A 23,508-nucleotide genomic window follows, 5' to 3' on the forward strand; every position below is an offset into this window, starting at 1 on the left:
AGAGGCATAGAGCGAGGATTAATTGAGAGCAAGGGCATTCCCTGGATGAGGTTAAATAGCAAGTTGCAAATAATCTATTACTTCTGAAAATTAAAAAAATCTTTCAAAAAATGTGCTTGAAATTAAAAATTTAAAAAGTTAATGAAAAAATAATACGTCCAAAAATCGAGATTCAATTACAAAGCGCATTATAAATTACACAATTTTTTTAATTTTAATGCTAATAAACATTAATTTATTACCAAACACAACAAAATAAAACCGTGATACCTTCTTAAAATTTCACGAATTACAGGCAATTTTAATTTTAATTTTAACATTAAATTAATATAAAAAATTTTCAAGAAACGAATTCTTTTTATAACTTTTTTAAAACTAATCCATTTCTAAAATTTTAATAATTATACAAAGTTTTTAATTCCAAATACTAATTAACATTAATTTAATATCACAAATTTGCAAAAATGACTATAAGTATTTTGTGTTAAATTGTGCACATCCAACTCAAAAATAAAATCGTGATTCGATAGCACAAAACATTATTAATTACACAAAATTTTAAAACTAATAAATGTAAAGTTCTTATTGTGATTAGAGGTACGAGGTTATGGAATAAGTTGCCAACTTTGATTAGAGATGTATATCAAAGCAATTGTCTATTTTTTGAATTTCTATTTAAATGCAGGGCTTGGATCGTCTTTAAGACTACAAAAAAGTCGCTTTAGTCACATAAATTCACAACAAAAGTCACGAAAAGTCGCATAAAATTTCCGAAAAAGTCGGAAAAAAGTCGCATGAAATTTTAGAAATAACGCCAAATAGGAAACACGAAATTGACAAAATTGTAACAAAAATTACATTTCTCGACAACACATACTTTAATATCAAACAATACGGAATAATATTTAATAAAATTCAAAGCAAAATTTTAATTAGGTTTTTTGTAACATTTTTTTTTTAAAATTCTTAATAAAGTTCTTGTCAAAATTTCAATTATCGTTATAAATAATAAAATTCTTCTCTGAAATTCATTTATTTTCAAAAGTAATAAACTTCTTCGCAGAAATTTAATTATATTCAAAAATTTTTTTAAATTTCTCGTCAAAACTTTATAAATAATAAAATTCATCATGGAAATTTAATTATTTTGAAAAGTTCTGATAAAATTCTTTGCCAAATTCAATTATCTTCAAAAGTAAGAAAATTCTTCGCAGAAGTTCAATTATTTTCAAATTTTTTTTTTTAAATTCTCCTCAAAATTTCAATTATCTTTATAAATATCAAAATTCTTCTGCAAAATTCAATTACTTTTCAAAATTTTAATTATCTTTATATAAATAATAGAATTCTTCTCTGAAATTTAATTATTTGTATAAAAATTTTAATAAAATTCTTGTCAAATATTCAATTATCTTTATAAATAATAAAATTCATCCTAGAAATTCAATTATTTCAATTTTTTTTTAAATTTCTCGTCAAAATTTAAATTATCTTCATAAATAATTCAATTATTCATCCTAGAAATTTAATTATTTTCAAAAGTTCTGATAAAATTCTTTTGAAAATTCAATTGTCTTCAAAAGTAAGAAAATTCTTCGCAGAAATTCAATTATTTTCAAATCTTTTTTTAAATTCTCCTCAAAATTTCAATTATCTTTGTAAATATCAAATTTCTTCTGCAAAATTCAATTACTTACTAATGTTTTATAAATTTCTTCCCAATAATTCAATTATTTTCGTAAAAATTAAAAATTTTTTTTTATAAAGTCTTACACGGAAAAACCTTTAAGCAGTCTGCTCACCCGAAACTTATGCGTCAGCGCCACCACTAAACTTGTTCATCTGCACTCCCAAACTGGGTGACCAACGTACCCAGTTGTAATTTTCTAAACTTTTTGGGAAGTTTGTCTATCGAAAACGGTAATGCTACGCACCCAGTGGCGGGCGATCAGACTTTCCATGCAGTGAGAAGCGAAATTTTGTGACAGTGGGAAGACAGACTTCTCAAAGGTTTTTCCGTGTATAATATAAAATAATGATTTTATCACTCGGTCATCTTTAATTATTATAAAACATGAAGAAAACGATTGCTCCGAGTCGAAGACTTAATAGAGAGATCGATTTCTTCATGTTTTATAACAATTTTTTATAAGTTGTTTAATTTCAAAAAGGTTTGAATTTGAATCTTTTGAAGAATTTTAATTCCTATGGAAAAATAATAATTAAATATTTATTTAAAAAATAAGTTATTGATGTTTTCGAAAAATTTGAAAGAAATTTGTAAATAAATGTAACAGAACACTTTTTTGACTAAAACTTTTTCCTTTAATTTTCTAAAAATTTTAAAAATTTTAGTCGCATTTTATTAGAAAAAATCTCGAAAAAGTCATATATATTTTTCCTTAGAAAAGTCGAAAAGCCGCACAATCCGAGCCCTGTAAATGTAGCAATAACGTATTTGAAATAACATACTGGTAATTTCTTTTTATGTTGTTTTGTTATTCTTTAGATATAGTTTATATAAAATTATATTTTTATTATATTCATTTACTATTATTAACTTGAACCAAAGCAATACTTTTTATTAAAGCTAAAAACACATTTTAAATAATGTAATTTCAATTTATTTTTTTCTTTAATGCTAAGTTATATTACTGTTAATTTTACATTTATTCCTATAAAGTTTCAGAAAATCAACTTTTTGAACCAATTTACAATATTTTGTTAACTAACAAAGCATTTAAATAAAATAAGCATATTTTCACCCTGGTTGATGAAATAAAATGAATAATTAAAGTTCAAAATATGCCTGAGTTCGCACTCTTTAATATAAAAATACAATCTCCTTGAATAAATCATAAACCCACTGAATATTTAAATAATTCTTTATCTTTTCAAAGCTATTTTGTAATTAAATATGTAATCAGCTGTTGCGGCTACGTGCGCCATTTCTCAGCATGTCGTCAATGTTACCAACCTGATTTGACTAATTGAGGTTATGATTCCATCACATTGTTCACGATGCAAGTTGGAATTATATAGGGTAAATGCACTAGTAGTCGGACACTTAAGGATACAATCTTAAATTATGCTTTTTTTCTTGAAATAGCAAATATCTACTGTGTTTATAAGCACATTATTAATTAAAGGAGTTCTTCAGGATTAAAAATCATATAAATTTGTTACAAATAGTTGAGTATTTAATAAAATATAAACATTTTAATAAAAAATTACGAATGCTTTAGTAGTCGGACACTTTTTCCCCTTGTTTCTATAGTCGGACATCTGTCAGATATTTTGAATTTATAAAAAGAAAAAGATCATTTTTTAATTGCTATCTGCTGGAAAATGGAATTAAAGCATATTAGAAGTTATTAATATAATATTTAAACCCTATAAGTTTTAATATTTATGATTAATTGTCAACAAAACTTTGTGCCACTCATCGCGCTACTCGAAAATGGTTGTATCTATAGTCGGACACCATGATTTTTAAAACATTAAATAAAATATTTCTTGTTTAATTATTTTCGAAAATAACACTATTCTAATAAAATATAAACTTCACACATTCGTCTAGTATACTTTTTAAAGTAATTATCACAATGCATTATTATTTATTTGCCAAAAAACATGAAAGTGTCCGACTACTAGTACTGTCCGACTATACCCGCACTTACCCTAGATGACATGTTCAGAAGCAGCATATTTTATTTAAATAACTTTTGTTAATTAATAAAATATTGTAAACACGTTTATTACTTTTTTGAAATGATTTATTTGATATTTCCTGAGTTGAGTGCAAAAAACAAAACTCGTTTATTTTTAATTGTTTAAAAGATATGAGCAATTAAACAATTTTTAACAATTGTTGTATCTTATGAATAGACAATATTGTCTTATCTCAAAAAGTTGATTTTCTAAAACTTTATACGAATAAATATAATATAACCAAGTTTTAAGTAATTCGGTGAGGCTGCTGCAAAATAATAGAAATTGAATTGTATTGGATTTGTACAAAAATGAATTTTCTTAAATTAAATTTGGTTGTAAACTGTGGACAATTAGTGGCTAAAAATTTTTTTAATGTTTTCTTTTTTTTTTAATTTTTATCCTTCATCCTCTGGACCAAATTTTTTATTTTTAAACAAGTTTCAAATCTTCAAAGATTTTAATTTCAAATTCATTTTTAAATCAATATTTATTAGAAAATTCTACGAGAATTCAATTATTTAACTATAAAAATAAATATTCTATTAAACAATTCAATGTTTCTTAAAATTGAATTTTCATAAAGAATTTTATCAATAATATTTTAAATAATTGAATCCTCTTGACAAATTTTAATAAAATTTTTAAGAATAATTCCATTTTTCGAGAAATTTGATGAAAATTTTATTGTATTAAAAATAATTGAAATTCTGCCAAGAATGTTATTAAAAGTTTTGAAAATAATTTTATTCTTTAAAGAAATTTAATTAAAAAATGAATTAAAAATAATACTTCAATTCTAATAAATAAATTTTAGCAAAGGTTATTAAAATAATTAAATTTAAATTAAATTATTATTATTTTTTATTATTTTTTTATTTATTTATTTATTTTTTTTTATTTATTTATTTATTTTTTTATTATTAGGGTAGGGTGGGGCATTACTATTCTTTTTTGGATTTTTGAGTCTAGAAAATGTATTTAAAAAAAAATAAAAAAATGAGTAGAACCGTTTGAAAGCTTGACTTCTTAGCTACAATTTTGCCATGTATCATTTTGCTGTAACTCGATTCTATTCCGAACTACAGCGATTTTACGAAAAAAAATTTTTTTTGATGTCGAAAAAAACGAGGGGCGTAACTATTCTTGCAGCTATTAATGATATAATACTAAAAAAATATAAAAAATAATTTGTTAATTGAAGGATTTTTTCTGGTTTTTTTCTGACAATTTCTTACCATTCTAACCTAGAAACAAGGAGAATAAAAAAAAATACACTGTTTTGTAGTTTTTGCTGTCATCAGTGGAAGAATAGTTACGCCCCATCCGCTCATTTTTTGAAAAAACACTTGTAAAATTTTTGAACAATAGAATATCAAAAATCTATTATGATATTCGTGTTCAGCACTAAATTTGACTTTGGAAATATTTTCTCCGATAATTTTTTCGACCGTTTATCACTATTTACAATGGCAGACTAAATGAGTGAAAACAAGTAAGCGAGTATATCAAAATCACATTTGGGTACCTAACTCCTATGATAGATGGCGCTAGAAGCTCAAATGTGGCATACAATGTTTATTTCACATGACAAGTATACAGTGTAAAAAAAACTTTAATCGGCTGAATAGTTTTCTCTCCAGGACAAAGAATAGTTACGCCCCGCGAATAGTAATGCCCCACTCTACCCTATTATTATTTTAATTTAAATTAAATTTTTAAGAATAATAACTTTTTTTCGAGGAATTCCATTAAAATTGTATTAAAAATAATTGAAATTCAGCATTGAGTTTTATTATTTATGAAAATAATTGAATCTCTGTAAAAATTTTATTACTTATGAAAAAACCGCTGTCAAGTTGTATATTTTTGTTATAATTTTGGTGCTCAAATCACGAACACTTTGCTTCCTCATAAAGATAATAATAATAATAATAATAATAATAATAATAATAATAGAAATATATGAATAACTTTTTATAAATAAGGCAAGTGATTAAATTTTGGATAAATTAATGTATTTTTTATTACCCTATAAGATAGTTATAATAGTTTAATAATTAAAGAAAATTTTTAAAACAAAAAAGTTGAGAAAATATCATTTTATTTTTGTTCATCTACTTATGAAAATTGTAAACGCAATTCCTTTAGAATTTAATTAATTTTGAAATATTTAAGTGAAATTAGATTTCAAGAATAAACACAATAACTTTAGAAAATAATTTTCCAGGATTTCGATCAAAATTCCCTGACTTTTCTAGGTTTCCAGGTTGCGTAGCAACCCTGTATTTGTAAAATATTTAAAATCACTGAATTTTTTTCGACTGTTAAATCCCTTAAAATTAGGTTTCAATAGAATGATTTGAAGCTAGGTTTAGTGATTTTTTTTAGTTGATTTTTTAAGTCTAAGTATTAGTAAGAATTTTATAAATTTTATTTACTGAAGAGATAATAAAAATGTGTTTCAATGTCCTCTGATATAAATATTAATTAAGAACGTCCTATCAGTTCCTGTACATTAAATGAAATCTTCATTTCTCGCCTGTAATCGTAAATCAATATAGATCACTGTCTAATCTATTCGAATGTTTCTGCTGAACGTGAGTCATTCAGTTTTTATGTTTACTTCCGTTGTCTGAACAATGCACTTTTTTACAAAGAAACATCTTCTATTGCGTGATAATAGTACCGTTACACGTTCCCAATCATTTAGAACTATTGCTTTTGCTTCCACCATTTCATTAAAGCTAATTTAATTATTTACACTCATTTAAAAACCTTAATATGTTAAAAAATATTTAATTCACATATTTTAAAATCTGAAAGTTGTAGTTATCGTCAACGATTAAAATACAAAAAAAATAAATAAAACATCTTGTAATAATTTTGAGAAAAAATTGAATAATTTATAATCTTATCTAAGGATAGTAGACTTATCAAATAATGTACTTATGTATAAAGAGAAAAATGACACGAAACATTGGAAAAATGTTAACAATGGAAAAATCGCTTATTGAGGTTGCAGCAGAAATGTTTATAGAATTTATGATTCAATGTTAAGTAGCAATGACGAAAAATTGAATAACTTTTTTTTATTGAAACTACCGCCTTTTGTGGTAATAAAATCATTGACACTATATACATGCAAGAAAGTATTTGAGCGACAGAACAAAAAAATATTAATCACTGACTCACCATTTTAGCCTGTATACAAAGCTCCGTTATAATAATAAACCACTATTTTTTTCCCTATTTCACATCACTTTGGGATTTTCTTTAGAATTTTCTTTGAGCTTTATTTCGCGAACAAATGATAAGCAGACATTTTTTTGTAGGAATATCAATGAATGCCAAATATAACTTGGAAAAAATAAACTCCAGACAGAGGGTTGAGGTAGTTGCTAAGGATCTAGAGGTCGCAGGAAAGAGCATCGCCCTTGTTACAATCCACCATGAAGCAACTGTCATTTTACAACATTGTTTTGGTTCAATCCTCAATCAAAGTTGATTTTTGTTTACAAACAAAAAAATTTACCAACTAAAAAAATGATCCTATCGAGACGTGAAATTAAGGAGAATAAACGCGAGATGAATCTCTCTCACAGAGACGCTGTGTGTCATAAAAGCAATTCAAACACAGAACACACTAACTCGAATGCCATTGATTTTTAACTTACCTTCTGGATACGCTTGTTTTTTCTGTACAAAGTTTATAAACATGTTGGTGATATTGTAGAGTTGCACCATTCCAATGGGGTAAAATTTAGTTGACGCGTTATAAGGTAATCCAGTAATATTTACAGTAGAGTAAGTAACTGCTTGTGAATCCATCATTTCGTTTAGCTGTTGATCTAAATCCTCACTTATAACACGCATTCGCGTCGCGAGATTCTCCTGGCATACATTCGCATTTATACATAAGAAAAGAACTATTAACACGCTTAAAAAAAGCCTTGGGAGGCCATAACATATTTTAGAAAACACCATCATCGTAGCGAACAGCGCCCGGGACGCGTCGCTAGCGACTGGTTATTATGCACTCGTCTGCCGTCTGCTACCAAGTCAGACTCATGAAACGTGCGGAACTGAAATATCCATCCCCGCCATTGTGGAATTTAGAAGCTGAACTGAAATCCAATCAGGTCCGTTTCATCAGTATATAAACAAAAACAATGCAGGATATAAGTTTACATTCAATCAATTATTTTTACTGTTACTTATCTAGAGTACATGAAAAATTCTATTGATAATAGATTGGTCTTGACATGCAACAAATTCAATTTTATTATGTACCAAATTAAAGGAAAAAAGGTTTTAGTATTTTACTATATGTATTATAAATCGAAGGTTTAGTGATATTTATTAAATGTTTCGTTATTTTTTTCTAATAAAAAACATAAAAATTATAAGGATTATAAGTTATCTTGGTTATGTCAAAAATTGTTAAGGGGAGTTTCTGGTCAAGTGATTTAAAAAAAGCAATGTTTCTATTTCTTTTGCTTTATAAAATGTTCTGTCCCAAAACATTTTTGAAAAAATGTGCAAAAGAAAAAAGTTGTTTTTGTTTTTTCTTTCTTTAAAAAATATTTTTTGACAAATGGAAAATAAGCAGGTATTTTTTCATGATTTATAATAAAATAATATTTGAGATTAGAAAATTGTTAAAAGAATATATTATGATTAACAAATAAAATATATAAACATTTTGTTTATTACATGCTTTTTTCTATAACAAATTTCGTATAACTAATTATATGCAAATTTTTCTCCTTTTTATTTTATTTATAAAAACAAACTGATTTTTTTCTTTGGAAAAAAAACATTAAGTATTTCCGTTTCTTAATATTTTTTTTAGAAAATTCTCAATTTTCATAAGGAAATAATTTGCATTATTTCTATTTCTTAATTACAATTGTTTTAATTGTTTTTACAATTTAATTGTTTATAAATTCCATATTTCCATATTTGTCAATAATTACAAATTTTAATTAAAAATTTTTGAATTTTTAGATAATAAAGGGAAAATTTTACTCAAAAAAGTATTCTGTTACACATTTATTTACGAATTTCTTTAATTGTAAAATTATTCAAAAACATCAATAATTTTTTTTTAAATAAATATTTAATTATTATTATTTTTCCATAGGAATTAAGATTTTAAAAAATTTCAAATTAAAACTTTTTTAAAATAATTTTTGAAAAAGTTCTTTGAAAATATTCAAATCCATTTTACAAAATTTCGATTATTCGGAAATTCTTCAATATATATTGAAAAATAAAAACTTGAAATAATTTTTAAAAATATTCAATTAAACTTTTTCAAAAAAATTAATTTTACAGAATTGTCAGTTAAAAGTATTAAAAATTCAAATTTTTAAATATTTTAATTTTAAATATTTTAATTTTAAACCTTTTTCAAATTCAATTATTTGTAAAAATTCACACATTATTTGTGAAAGAATTTAAATATTTATAAAAATAATTTAATTCTTGCGAAGAATTTTATAAAATTTTTTAAATAATTGATTTCTTTCAACTAATTTTATACAAATTCTAATTCAAATAATTGAATTCCTGAGAAATTTTTATTATTCGTGAAAAGAATTGAATTCTTACGACGATTTTTACAAAAAAAATTTTAAATAATTGAATTCTGCGTATGGAAATTTTTTTAAAATATATTGAAAATCATTGAATTGCAAAAAGTTTTTAAAAATAATTAAATTTTACAAAGAATTCTATTAAAATTTTTGACTATATAATTAAATGTCTGTATGTGGTGTTTTATTAAATTTTTTTGAAAATATTTGAATTTCCAAGAAGAAATTTATTACTTTTAAAAATAATTGAATTTATTCTTGTGATGAATATTGTTATTTATGAGAATAATTGGATTTTGCTAAGAATTTTATTATAAAATGCCTCAAAATAATTGAATTTTCGGGAATAATTTTTTTATTTATCGACATAATTGAATTGTTTTAAAGAATTATTTATTTATGTGAATAATTGAATTCTTGGGAAAAATTTTATTAAAATCTAAAAGAATAATTGAATTATTTCAAAAAAATTTAATTAAAATTGTACCTATTAAAAATAATTGAAATCCTGCGATGAATTTTATTATTTATGAAAATAATTGAATACCTATAGTTGCTAAGAATTTTTAAAAAATTTTCAAAAATAATTGAATAAGGGTTTTATTATTTATGAAAATAACTGAATTATTGCGAAAAATTTTATTAAAATGTTTAATAATTGAAATTTTGCGATAAGTTTTATTATTTATGAAAATAATTAAATTTGGTAGAAGAATTTTGTTATTTATAAAGATAATATTGTAATTTTGACTAGAATTTTTTTTTTAAATTTTGAACATAATTGAATTTTGCGAGAAGAAGTTTATTACTTTTGAAAATAATTGAATTTATGCAATCATTTCTAATTTCTCAAAAATTCAAATTTTTTATACACATACAAGAAAGTCCCCTTAAATTATAAATTCATTGTTAATAAATTAAATTAACGAAATAATTAAATGCAAACTAGGTCTACGAAAAGGGGGTTTACGTGTGAAAACAAGTTTTCGAGATTTGCTGTTAAAGGTAAACAGCTCGTTTCGTTAAACTCGAATCGGCGAAGAAGTGGAAAATACGATTTTTTGACACCCAAAACCCCCTTTTCATTGACCAGTAGGTCATTCTATTAAATCAGTAATTATACACAGCACTAATTAATGTAGCAATTTGGTAAATTATTATTACAAATAATATATTATTCAGTTTATTAATTTTATATGAAATTAAATTTTTCCCAACTAATTTGGTTTAATAATTTTTAGAGCATTTTTTTTTGAAATGCTATAAAATATAATTATTTTTCATTTCAATTTTTTATTTTTCAAAACTAATTTCAAATTATAGTTTCATTATATAATTTTTTTTTACATTTACTTTTTTACATAAAAAAATTATGATCAGAAATTAGTTAGAAAAATAAACAGATGAATTATAATTAGAATTAGTATAGCTTAAAAACAAATATTTTAAAAAAATACTTCAAAAATATATTAAAAATAAATTTTTTCATTCGGCAATTTTTTTGTAGATATAAGAACATATTTCCGACAAAATTATACATGTAACGCATATAATAAAATAATTTAAATAATAATAATAATAATAATAATAATAATAATAATAATACTAATAATGTATTTTCATTAAAAAAATTAGATTGTTCTTTTAAGATTACTATATAAATATATTATATTAAAATAATTTTGTAAATAATATTTTTAGTAAAGCAAGAAATAGCTCAAATATATAACACAGTTCTGCAGGAAGTTATCTGACAGTTACCAATGATAAGTCGGAAGCTATCTCTGATAAGTTCCCTGAACCTTTACATTTTTCTCAAGTTTGAATTTTTTTTATTTGCCTTGCTTTATTATAAAAAAGTTTTAAACTAATTTAAAATTTTTCTTATTAAGTTTTCCTGTATAAATGATATTGTTACTTAAGCAAAAAATTTTTTAATGAGCGAATCATTTTTAAAATAATTTTTTTATTTATTTAAAATGATTCAAAAAATTGTTATAGCTTAGGAAATTTTAAAAATATTCTGTCAAATGTTGTCAAATATAAATTTTATTAATTTATAATTTTTCTGACCTGGACGTTTATCCAAAGAAATGCAGACCTCTAGACAAATAATATTAAATAACATTTAAATTATTAAAACATTATTATTAATTGTATTTTCTATAAAAACCAATAAATTATCAATTTTCAAGAAATTTATGGGGCATTCTACGCGAAATGGACAACCAGAAATTTCTAATGTAAAATACTTATTTTTTAAAATACTGCTATTTCCATTAAATTGCATGAAATAAAAAAAAATTACGGTTCTTTTTTATAGTAAATTTAATTGTATTTAATTTGGTTATTTTTAATTCTTTTGATAAACCATCGACCATATTTAAAAAATTTTCGAAAATGTCCTTTTTCCATTCTGTTCTTTTGCACATCTTTAAACTATTTTTTAAAACATTTTTGAAAAATAAAAATTGTAATCACAAAACTTTCGTATTTACTTTTTTCAGTGAAAATTTATACCTACAATTTTAAAATTAAAAATAATAGATTTTTTTCAATAATAGAAATTTTGGGTTGTCCGCTTCACGTAGAATGACACTTATGCATATTTTCAAAACTGCTTGCTTGTTTAAAAATTTGAGCGGTGACGTTGTAGAAAATAATTTTTTTAATAAAATAAGCCATATTACATTAAAATCGAATTTATTTAAAAAAATTCTATAGAAGCGACATGACATGAATTTTGTAAATAATTTTAACTATTTTCTATAATTATAAAGCGAGTTTAAGTAAAAATTTCTTTTTTAAAAAAAAATTGTTTTTTATTTTTGTTTTGTGACAGAAACAGTTACCATTGTTATCATCTGCGGCCTGGTCGCCCTATCAAAGTGTGTGAAATAGTAGATTTCTATGCTATCAAGTATTGCTGAAAATGTGCATGCTTCAAAATAATCAGTATTATTTTTTCAATGTGTGTTAAAATAAACATATGCTTGCATATGCTTAAAACTTTTTATCACAGCATAACATAATTTTAAAAATGTTACTTTTATTCAAATCAAATATTTAATGAACTCTATTTTGTAGATTCTACGCACTGAAGATTGTTTGTTATTGATTATTTATATTGTGCATTGTGTAAGTAGCAGAGTCGAAAGAAAATTTTGACAATTTTAATTTTTGTAAAACAAAGGTCGAACGAATAGTTTCTAAGGAAATGGATAATAATATTTAAATTCTATTTTCACAGTGATGAAATGAATGTCAAGAGCAAAATGAGGTCATTAGTGTGCTTAGTAAATCATTCTAATCACGCTAGTAAGGTATTATATGTTCATAACAAAAATACCATCCACGCACTGCATCATTTTTCTAAACAAAAGGTAGTTATTATATCATCAACATTAACTGCATTCATATAAAGCGTTACAAAATATTATTCTACGAGATTTAATTCATAAAACTTGTGAACATGCTCATTTTTAAAAGATAACCTCACTTTTCAGTTAATCCTATATGTCTCAAATTTCATTCATTTATTTCATTAAATAACAGAGGAAAAAATTGAATATTCAATTAGAATAGAATTAAACATTAAAAATTATCTTTTCAGAACGAAAAATTAAAAGTTGACGGCAGAGGTATTATGGAAAGTAATGTAAAAGAATGTCAATTGTGGAATATTGCAGACGTTTTTAATTGTCCTCCAGATCACAGTCATGCTGTTATTGTACTTAACAGGCCTATTGAGTGTGAAGCAAATTTTGTATTGAATTTGTGGAAAAAAGGTAAAATATATAATTTAAATTAAATAACTTAATGTCTAGGAAAAATGGATGTTTAGTGATTTTTAGAATTATAATTTAGATTCTAAAAAAGCTTAATTTAACTTTATTATTGGAATAAAGCCAATAGTGAAAGAATATTTAAGAAATTGCATACTATTTTTGTTTTAATTACTTTCAAATGCAAAAATCTAAATTTGTATTTAAAATTATGCTTTTGTCAATTCCTTATATTTCAACTAAAATTGTTGCCTTTTTTAAAAATAGGTGAATTTGACGTCAACTCATCACAGATATTTTCATGATCTTAGTGTTCGGTTAATACTCTGTTTATACAATCCTTAGGTGATAAAAAAGACAATCCTAATTATTTTTTTTTAAAAATAAAAAATGTCGGAGATACAAGACTTTGAATTTTTTAAAAAAATTTGCAATTTCTTTTCTAATAATCCGATTAAAATTTTCAGTATCGTAAATTGTCCAGAAAATATCATATTTTATAACAAAAAATATAAGAATTAAGGGTCAGTCCATTATATTTCACCTAAAGCTGTTGCGGTCTATTTTTAAAAAAATCTCATAATTTGTAAAAATGATGTTTAATATCTGTAGATTTATTTTTGAGAATTATTATCAAAAATTTTTTGAATTAAAGTTATAATTTTAATTTTTAAGATGAGTTGCACAGAGAAATGGTCAGTTTGACAGCCATGAAAATTTTAATAAAAAAGCATGGAAATAATTTAGATAATACAAATTTCTTGATTGGTATTTGTTAAAAATGAGCTAATTTACTTGTATAAATAGATTATTATGTATACATACCCAAAATAAGAGATAAAAATTCATTTCAAAACTTAACTATGAAATGTCAAAAGTCACTATATTTTATTTACATTTTTCTAAAAAGTTTATAAATATTAAAAAGTGTATTACTACCTAATGTAAAAAAGTACTTTCTTCTCAGGTGCAAGACTAAAAAATCCAATTTTGGTCTGTATATTTAAGTTTGACCTTTTTTTCCATTCTATTAAATTTTGGTGATGGAGAACGAGCTAAATTTCAGTTTAAAAAATTTGCTAAGAAAACTAATTTGTTGGTTAAAATGCAAGTAGATTTTTGAAAGACTATTGAGCACGGTGGTCTTCAAGCACTTTTGGGTTTACCTAAAATGAGTCAAAATTGTGCTAACGCAGTTTTATCTGGAATCGTCCCAAGATTTCAAATTTTGATTTCCGAAAATCGTAGCTGATTCTTTTTTCGAAAAAAACATAGGGGAGACTGGGGCGAAAAGTTAAATTTTGCATACATGATTTTTTTTTCAATATAAGCCGCTTAGATGCAAATATTTGTATATCAATATTGTAGGGCAACTTGTCCTCTACAACTTTCAATAAAAAAGTTCCTGATATTTTCGCAAAAAATACATGTTTTGTCCTTTTTTGAAAATTTTGTTTTTTTTAACTTTTCGCCCCACCCTGGGGCGAAAAGTTAAATTCTATTTTTAGCCTACTAAAACTATTTTCTGATAGGTGATAAGTAGTAGATAAGTTAAAGTGTACGTAAACAAGTAATTTAGTAAATAAAAGATCTTTGTTTATTTGACAAAAGCTTTAGAATAGTTGTAAAGTTAAAAAATTGAAATTTCAAAAAAAAAAGTTTTTTTGGTTTATTTCACGTTAACCGGTTTATTTTTTGACAGAGTACTTGTCCAAGGTCAAATAAATCATTTTTAAACTAATAAACCCAAAAAAACGAAAAATAAAAAAAATTTTTTAACAACATGTAAAAATACATTTAACTTTTCGCCCCACCCATTATTTAACTTTTCGCCCCAGGGTGCGTTTTTGGCTTTAACAATAAATATAAAAAATCTGACTAAAGATATTTGGCAAATACCTTTAGGTATCTCTTCAGGGGACCCAAATAAGGATCTAAAAAAATCGCGATGAGAATAAATTCAAAAAATATACTTAAAAGTTGATATTTTCTTTTTCGAAAAAATTTTCAAAAGTAAAAAAAAACTTTCAATATAGACACCACAAAAATGAACAGAATTGCACACAACTCCGGACATTTATTTAGGGTGATAACACCCTTCTATAATTAAAATTGCAATGCTCTAACTATTTTCGTTCGAAAGATAATGAATTTTAACGGTTTTGTCAGTTTAATTTTTCGCCCCAGTCTCCCCTATATATAATTCCACGTGATATTTTAGTCGACTCTTAAAATCGGCCAAAAATATTTTTTTCTATTCTGCATCGAAAAAAATATATACGTATTTTTTTTATTTTTGTTTAACTGTCAAAAGCGTAGATCTTTTAATTTAAAACAAAGAACACTCAAATAGATTAAAAATTATACGCTTTTGACAGTTTTAAAAAGTTAATTGTAAAAAAATCCCATTGTGATGCTTGCAAGTGATTTTTGAAAATGTTTTAAAACTCATTCAACACATCAGGCCCATTTCGGGACTTTTTGGAAAATCTCCTCTATATTATAAGGTATAAATAAATTTAAAAAAATCCGGCCCAAAGTTAAAAAAAATTAATTTGTTTACATTTTTTAAAAGTTGAAAATAAACTAAAACTTTCATTCTTTGACAACTTTTTCCTAAACTCAATATTTTCAGACTTATAAGCTACTGAATATAGGTCTACAATTACAAGTCCAAAATTTCGAAAATTCATAACTCGAAAATTTTGACAATTAAACAAAAATAAAAAAATACGTATCTATTTTTTTCGATGCAGAATAGAAAAAAAAATATTTTTAGCCGATTTTAAGAGGTCGACTAAAATCTCACGTGGAATATATGGGGCATTCCAGGCCAAATCGGAAATTATTTTGCTTTTGGGTCATTCCAGTGAAAACCGTCTAGAGCTGGTTGCTCGATGATTTTAAAAAATGATGTGATTAATATATAATATTCTTCAATAAAATTGGATTATATTTTAGTGGTTTATAGCCCCAAATATATTTTACATTCTTTTAAATATTTTTTTTAAATGTCTAACTGGTTATGCAGTCTAACATAACCCATTTTGCGAAAACTCAGTATAAATCATTAAAAATAGATAATAAATACTGATTTTTATTTTAAATAAATATATTTTTGCTAAATTCATTTAAATAAACGAAAATTATTTGAAAATAACTCACCAGAACAGATAAATCAGAATTTTTTTGTACTTGCACAGTATAATAAACATGAATTTCTTTTTCTTATATCTTCTGTGAAGAAAAAGGAATTTTCACGAAACTTTTTTAAATTGATTTATTTTAAAATTATAAATTTATTTAAATTGAAATTTTTTTGGGACCTGTACTCATTAATTATTTAATAAATATGAAAAGTTATATAAATTTAACCTGATTTTCATTGAATTTTTATTTTCATGACTGGACTGAAGTTCATCACCTTGTCGTTCGTTTAAAGAAAACAAACTTCAGTCTAGTCATGAAAATAAAAATTTAATCAAAATCAGGTTAAATTTATAAAATTTTTCATATTTATTAAATAATTATTGAGTACAGGTCCAAAAAAAATTTCAATTTAAATAAATTTATAATTTTAAAATAAATCAATTTAAAAAAGTTTCGTGAAAATTCCTTTTTCTCCACAGAAGATATAAGAAAAAGAAATTCATGTTTATTATACTGTGCAAGTACAAAAAAATTCTGATTTATCTGTTCTGGTGAGTTATTTTCAAATAATTTTCGTTTATTTAAATGAATTTAGCAAAAATATATTTATTTAAAATAAAAATCAGTATTTATAATCTATTTTTAATGATTTATACTGAGTTTTCGCAAAATGGGTTATGTTAGACTGCATAACCAGTTAGACATTTAAAAAAAATATTTAAAAGAATGTAAAATATATTTGGGGCTATAAACCACTAAAATATAATCCAATTTTATTGAAGAATATTATATATTAATCACATCATTTTTTAAAATCATCGAGCAACCAGCTCTAGACGGTTTTCACTGGAATGACCCTTTTGCATCTCAAATTTTTTTTAAACATTTTTTTTTCTTTTAGTACTCTTTGCAATGAGCTACCTTGATTTTTTTCAAATTTTTTTATAAAGCGGTTCAGGAGATACAGATTTTTGAAAAATGACGTTTTTTTCGGAATTTTTTTTTTAAATGCTTATAATTCGGTCAAAAATTGATTAAATTAGACGTTTTTATAATGAAAAGTTTTGTTTTCACGCGTAGTTTTTAATAAAAATATTTTTAAATAAATTACGATAAGATATAAAAATTTTTAAAATAAAATTTCATTTTTAACAATATATGTATCGATCAATTTTTTTCAAAATTTTTTGTAAAAAACTAGCACTAAATTAACTATTTTTAAGCCTTGTCCGATCGTTGGCAAACGATGCAAACGATGGGATCTATTTATTTTGAAATTTTTAATTTTTATATACGCAGTGGTGGCCAAATGACTAACTTGCCATTTGACAAAATCACACAAGTTTTTCACAGCAAATGTGTTTTCAGACTGAGTCTCTCCAAACTTAACCTTCTTTCAGTGTAAAATTGTGATTTGGTCAAATGACAAGTTAGGCCATTGTGTATATAAAAATTAAAATTTTTTAAATAAATAGATCCCATCGTTTGCCCACGATCGGACAAGGCTTAAAAATTGTTAATTTAGTGCTAGTTTCTTACAAAATTTTTTTAAAAAAATTGATCGACACATACATTGTTAAAAATGAAATTTTATTTTAAGAATTTTAAAATCTTATCGTAATTTATTTAAAAATATTTTTATTAAAAACTACGCGTGAAAGCAAAACTTTTCATTATAAAAACGTCCAATTTGATCAATTTTTGACCGAGTTATAAGCATTTAAAAAAAATTACGTAAAAAACGTCATTTTTCAAAAATCTGTATCTCCTGAACCGCTTTATGAAAAAATTTGAAAAAAATCAAGGTAGCTCATTTCAAAGAGTACTAGAAGAAAAAAAAAATGTTTAAAAAAAATTTGAGATGCAAAAGCAAAATAATTTCCGATTTGGCCTGGTATGCCCCATATATATGTTTTTTTCGAAAAAAGAATCAGCTACGATTTTCGGAAATGAAAATTTGGAATCTTGGGACGATTGTAGATAAAACTGCGTTAGCACAATTTTAACTCATTTTAGGTAAACCTAAAAGTGCTTGAAGACCACCGTGTGAGACAGCCAACTTCAGTGTTATTAAATTACTTGCATTTTAACCAACAAACTCGCTTTAGGTAGCAGACGTAGCAGATTTTTTAAACATGAATAAAACTAGAAAGTAGTATATCACTGAAAATCATGAAACACTCAATATTAAAGGTAAAATTTTTCATATTTCTATATTATAAAATTAAAAAGTTAGCACATAATATAAAAGTTCATTAAAAGTATTTTACATTAGGTAGGGGAGAGTCTCCAGTTGTGAGACGGGTTTTATTTTTGACCCGTAAATTGTAAACGGGTAAACGAAATTGTAAATAAAATACACCGTTCGAAAGGTAACAGAAATACGCAACTTTTATTAAAAGAAAGTATTGTGTTTTGATGAACTCAAAAAATTTTACGATACATTTTCCGAGCACATCGCTTTTGTCAAAAAAAAAAAATGTCTCCAGTTGTGAGACACTCATTAAAAATTGCTAAAATTTAATAAGTTTGACATAAAACGTTATGTTTAGTAGAAATAATTAAATATATTAATAATATATATTATTATATACTAAATAATAATATTTATTCGCCAAAATATGACTATCAGATAAACACAATTTAATAGCTTCAACAAGAGCATTAAAATTGATTTCTTCTGAATCAATTGACTTTTTTCCACTTGACATGCCCAAAAATACTAGAAAAAAAAACAAAACAACATTTAAATAGTATGCCTGCAAAGTCGTATTTTTTATGCTGCCCAGATGGGTGTTGACACCGTCTCACAACTGGTGATATGCTGTGTCTCACACCCAGAAATTGGCGCTATTTTGAAAAAGGAAAATTAAATTATTTTCATTGGAACAATGCAATATTGCATCACAAAATATAAGGAAAACACTAAAAGAAAATGCATTACATTTACCTTTTCCAATTAATTAACTTGGAAAAAAAGTACTTTGCATTTATTGAAAAAACGCTTTTTAGTCGATTAACACACACAGTGTTGGTATTTAACAAAAACAGTTTATATATCCGCTTCGGCGTACACGAAAAAGTTGGCTCATATAAAAAGAAATGTTTTTATATAAACCGATCGGCTTTTTAATATTACATGTTAAAAAAAAGACTGTGTCACAACTGGAGACTCTCCCCTAGTAATACACTTTTTAATATTTATAAACTTTTTAGAAAAATGTAAATAAAATGTAGTGACTTTTGACATTTCATAGTTAAGTTTTTAAATCAATTTTTATCTATTATTTTGGGTATGTTTACATAATAATCTATTTATTCAAGTAAATTAGCTCATTTTTAACAAATACCAATCAAGAAATTTGTATTATCTAAATTATTTACATGCTTTTTTATTAAAATTTTCATGTCTGTCAATCTAACCTTTTCTCTGTGCACCTCATCTTAAAAATTAAAATTATAACTTTAATTCAAAAAATTTTTTATAATAATATTCTCAAAAATGAATTCTATGAATATTAAACATCGTTTTTACAAATTAAAAATAGGCCGCAATGACTTTACGTAAAATATGATGTACTGACTCTAAGAAAAATTTTTTTTGCATTATTTATGACAATTTTAAAAAATAACAAACATTATTACGAAAATATGGGTCTTCAATTTTTTTTATTTTTGTGCCAAATGAAGCCCAAAATTGGCTTCTATGAATCAGAATTCCTGAAAGGAGCCGCCCAAATCCAAATATGTTAATAACATTTTTCTCATAGAGGAGTAAATAAACAAAAAATTGTTTAAAAAAATTTTTAAATAAATTTTTTTATTAATTTTATTTTCATTGTAAAGTACATATTTTTATCTAAAAATGTGTAAATTTCATACACAATATTCCGAGATATTCAAAATATTATAAAATTAATATTAAAATTCAAAATGGCGTATCTTCTACAATTTTGAATTTTTGTAAAAATAATTTGGAGAAAAGAAGTCTCTCATATAGAACTATGATCTCCCACCCAGTTTCGCTAAAATCAGTCTATCCTTTGCAAATCGTGATATTTCGGACGTGAAATGCCTCAGTAATAAATGTAAAATTTGAGTTTTTTATTGTTTCTAATTTGGAAACATTTACAATAAATTAATGTGAGAAGTAGAATTAAAATTCAGATTGAATTGTAAATTTTTCAAATAAAGAAACAATAAAACAATCCAAATTTTATCTGTACCACTGTAATTTTTTATTAAAAAATACTTTTTCCGAATATGTATAATAATTGTAGTAAAGAAAATTAAACAATTTAAAAAGAATGGTAAAAGTAGTGTTTTAGAAGTGGTTTTTTTCACAGGAAAAAAGAAGTGTTATTTTAACACTAAAAGTAGTGTTAAAACTACAAACAACATTTTTAACCGAAACTATGTGATTTTAACACTACATTGGTGTTAAAATAACAGTAGAGGGTGTTAAATTAATATACATTTTTATTGGGTGTAAAAATAACTCCAAAATTGTTTTAAAACAACACCATCTTAAAACTACACGCGTCAAATTTAATACATTTTTTCTGTGTTAATCGCGCGGTACGCTCAATATGGTCCAGAGTCGCGCTCTGCACTGCAGCACAAATGCTTAATATTTTTCACTAATATTTGAAGAACATTATAGCAATTTTTTCGACTTGAAATATTGTCCAGAACACTATTTTGTATTAACCTTTTATAAATAAACAATTGATTTTTGCACTAAAATTAAATATTTTTATCTGCAAATAATGTCAATTATACTTCATTTTAAGGCAAATAAAATGACACTTAAACCATTAAAATCGATCAATAAGTTTTTGAGAAATTAATTTTTTAATTAGATACGTTCATTTTCAATAGCTAACAACATTAACAAAAATTTTTTTTTGAAAAATCCCTTGATATTATGATTTCTTATATAAAATAGTATTAAAATAAACACATTACAACGAAAAAGAAAATTAAAAGGTTTCGGGTGGCTTCTTTTTAGGAATTCTGACTCTAGTAATAAATCACGTTTTTTCTATTTTATTGGGTTCTTTGGGGTCCTTTAAAAAATAGTTAATAATAGAAAAATATTACCTATTATAAATGTGTTTGTAATTTAAAAAATTTTATATTTACGACGTTAACCCTTTGAGGACCAGTGTTGCTTTCAGGCAACATGAACATTTTTTTATTAACTCGTGCATAAATTTCCTAATTTTCAAAACTGAATATTGAAACAATAATTTTCACATAGTCTGAAAAATTGCGTATGACAGACACTGGTCTTCAAATAAAAAACTTCAATAACTGTTCCTGAAAAGTTTGCTTAAAAATCAAAAATCGCGATTTTTTAAGAAAAAATTTGGTCCTCAAAGGGTTAAATGATTCAGTTCCGTACAGTTCTTAAAGAAAATTAAGTTAATTGAGTTGCGATCTAGATGGTATTTTTAAACCATTAAAAAATTAACCATTCTCTCTTCTACACCCTCTGATTATTTTCGAACAAACAAATCGAAATATAATGCCAATTATAACAATTTCTTTCACATAAAGTTTATGATTAAATAAATATAATAAATAATGTGATAAATTTCTGAAAAGAGAATAATTTTTTAGCACAAGTTCGAGTTACAGTTGATGCTGGAACTGATAGATGGTTAACATTTCTTGGAAATGACAGAGAAAAAGTCCTAAAAGGATTTTGTGAGGAGTATTTACCAGATATTGTAACGGGTGACATGGACAGTGTACATGAAGAGACACTTACGATACTAGAATCTCTAGGAGTTAAAATTATTCGTACAATGGACCAAGATGAAACGGATTATACAAAATCACTAAGAAAACTTAATCTTTACTGCAATGAAAGAAATATTAAAGTAATTTTTGCGACACGATATTTTAGAAATTACCAAACTCTCCGTTAAAACCATAACTAATCTTAACTGTTAACAGTTAAAGGTCGCATATGTATTTAATGAAGTAAGTGGAAGAATGGACCAAATAATTGCTGGGATCAGTACACTCCACAAAAGTCCGAAAATCTTGCCTAATGTACCGGTACGTACTACTGTTATTTATGAATTTTTTTGTCTAAAAAAGAACATCTAATTTTAAACTTTTTAAATATTTAAACTATTAATAATGTATTTCAGGTTATACAGATATCAAAAGGTTCGCTTACGTGGTTATTACAGACAGGAATGCATAAAATAATAATACCAGAAATTTTAAGAAATAGTAGAACATGGTGTAGTCTTTTACCGGTTGGCTTCCCAGCAAAAAATGTGTCAACAACTGGCTTAAAATGGAATTTAGGTATCATCTGTTTTTAATGCATTTTAATATCTTTCACATTTCAAAATATGTGTCTTCAATTATGACTTTTGATGATTGTCAATTCTTTTATACACTCGAAATATTCTCCGAAATATGATATAAATTACTTTAAATAATTCTTTTTTTTTATTTCTCAATTGAACTCTACTTGAGTTTAATAGTACGATTTTTAACTTTGATAATTCTTTAACAAATGCAACGTGTAGTCTCTTCTTGAAACAAAAAAATTCACTTTGGCTAAAACTGCCTAATTGTATGGCCTAATCAAATACGGCGGATGAATTTTAAAAAATTTAGTGGATTCGCTTGAAACTTGTTACTTGGGGGTTTTTGTGATCACTGATTACAAATCTGAAGTTAGATTTCAATAATCATTATGGAGGGACTTGAAAAATATTTACTTTATCATTTTTGTACGAGTACCAATAAATTTTCTTTTTTTATTTTTCAGATAATACTACTCTGGAAGTAGGAAGTTTAGTCAGTTCATCTAACACGTATTCTGATGAAAGTTACGTAACAGTAAATACTGACACTCCAATAATATGGTCAATGGGTATCAAACCATTATTAAATATTGATAACGAAAGATAGCGAAAATAAACGTGAAACAGTGGAATAAATTATTTTAATAGAAAAATCAAATATATTAATAAATTTTATTCATAGCAATTATTTACATTAGTTTTATAATTATTTACTTTTCATTCACTGAGAAACCCTTTAGTCTGAAGTACCCTAAAAAAGCCGGATAAAGTTTAAATACATTCTTAAAATTTACTTTAATATGAAAAGTATCTGTTTTCAATTTTAAAACTGCTTCACTCATTTTTGCACTTTTTGCACAATCTCAAATTTAAACATACGTAAAAATATTTAAACGAAAGATTAATGAGATAGAAATACAGTGTTTC

The 23,508-nt window shown here is 24.5% G+C and overlaps 2 protein-coding genes across 4 annotated transcripts in view; one reads left to right on the plus strand and one right to left on the minus strand.

Moving 5' to 3' along the window:
• The window catches only part of LOC122503187 (prominin-like protein), a 77,808-nt gene extending 70,028 nt beyond the window's left edge, over positions 1 to 7,780 (minus strand). For 2 of the 3 annotated variants that reach the window (XM_043613635.1, XM_043613636.1), the window contains exon 1: positions 7,389 to 7,779. In XM_043613635.1, coding sequence (XP_043469570.1) covers positions 7,389 to 7,701 — 313 coding nt within the window. In that variant the 5' untranslated portion in view covers positions 7,702 to 7,779. Of the gene's footprint in view, positions 1 to 7,388 lie in introns of all 3 variants that reach the window. The other variant, XM_043613633.1, reaches the window with a different exon arrangement.
• A 4,460-nt stretch (positions 7,781 to 12,240) lies between these two features.
• LOC122503189 (thiamin pyrophosphokinase 1) lies at positions 12,241 to 23,273 on the plus strand. The gene is made up of 7 exons (XM_043613637.1): positions 12,241 to 12,449; positions 12,562 to 12,694; positions 12,925 to 13,099; positions 21,872 to 22,134; positions 22,211 to 22,315; positions 22,411 to 22,573; positions 23,046 to 23,273. The coding sequence occupies exons 2-7, from the start codon at positions 12,569 to 12,571 to the stop codon at positions 23,186 to 23,188; spliced, it is 975 nt and encodes a 324-aa protein (XP_043469572.1). The 5' UTR covers positions 12,241 to 12,449; positions 12,562 to 12,568; the 3' UTR covers positions 23,189 to 23,273.
• The last annotated feature ends 235 nt before the right edge of the window (positions 23,274 to 23,508 follow it).

This window comes from Leptopilina heterotoma, unplaced genomic scaffold (assembly GCF_015476425.1).
Source record: "Leptopilina heterotoma isolate Lh14 unplaced genomic scaffold, ASM1547642v1 Lhet_247, whole genome shotgun sequence".
In the NCBI taxonomy this organism is placed as follows: Eukaryota; Metazoa; Arthropoda; class Insecta; order Hymenoptera; family Figitidae; genus Leptopilina; species Leptopilina heterotoma.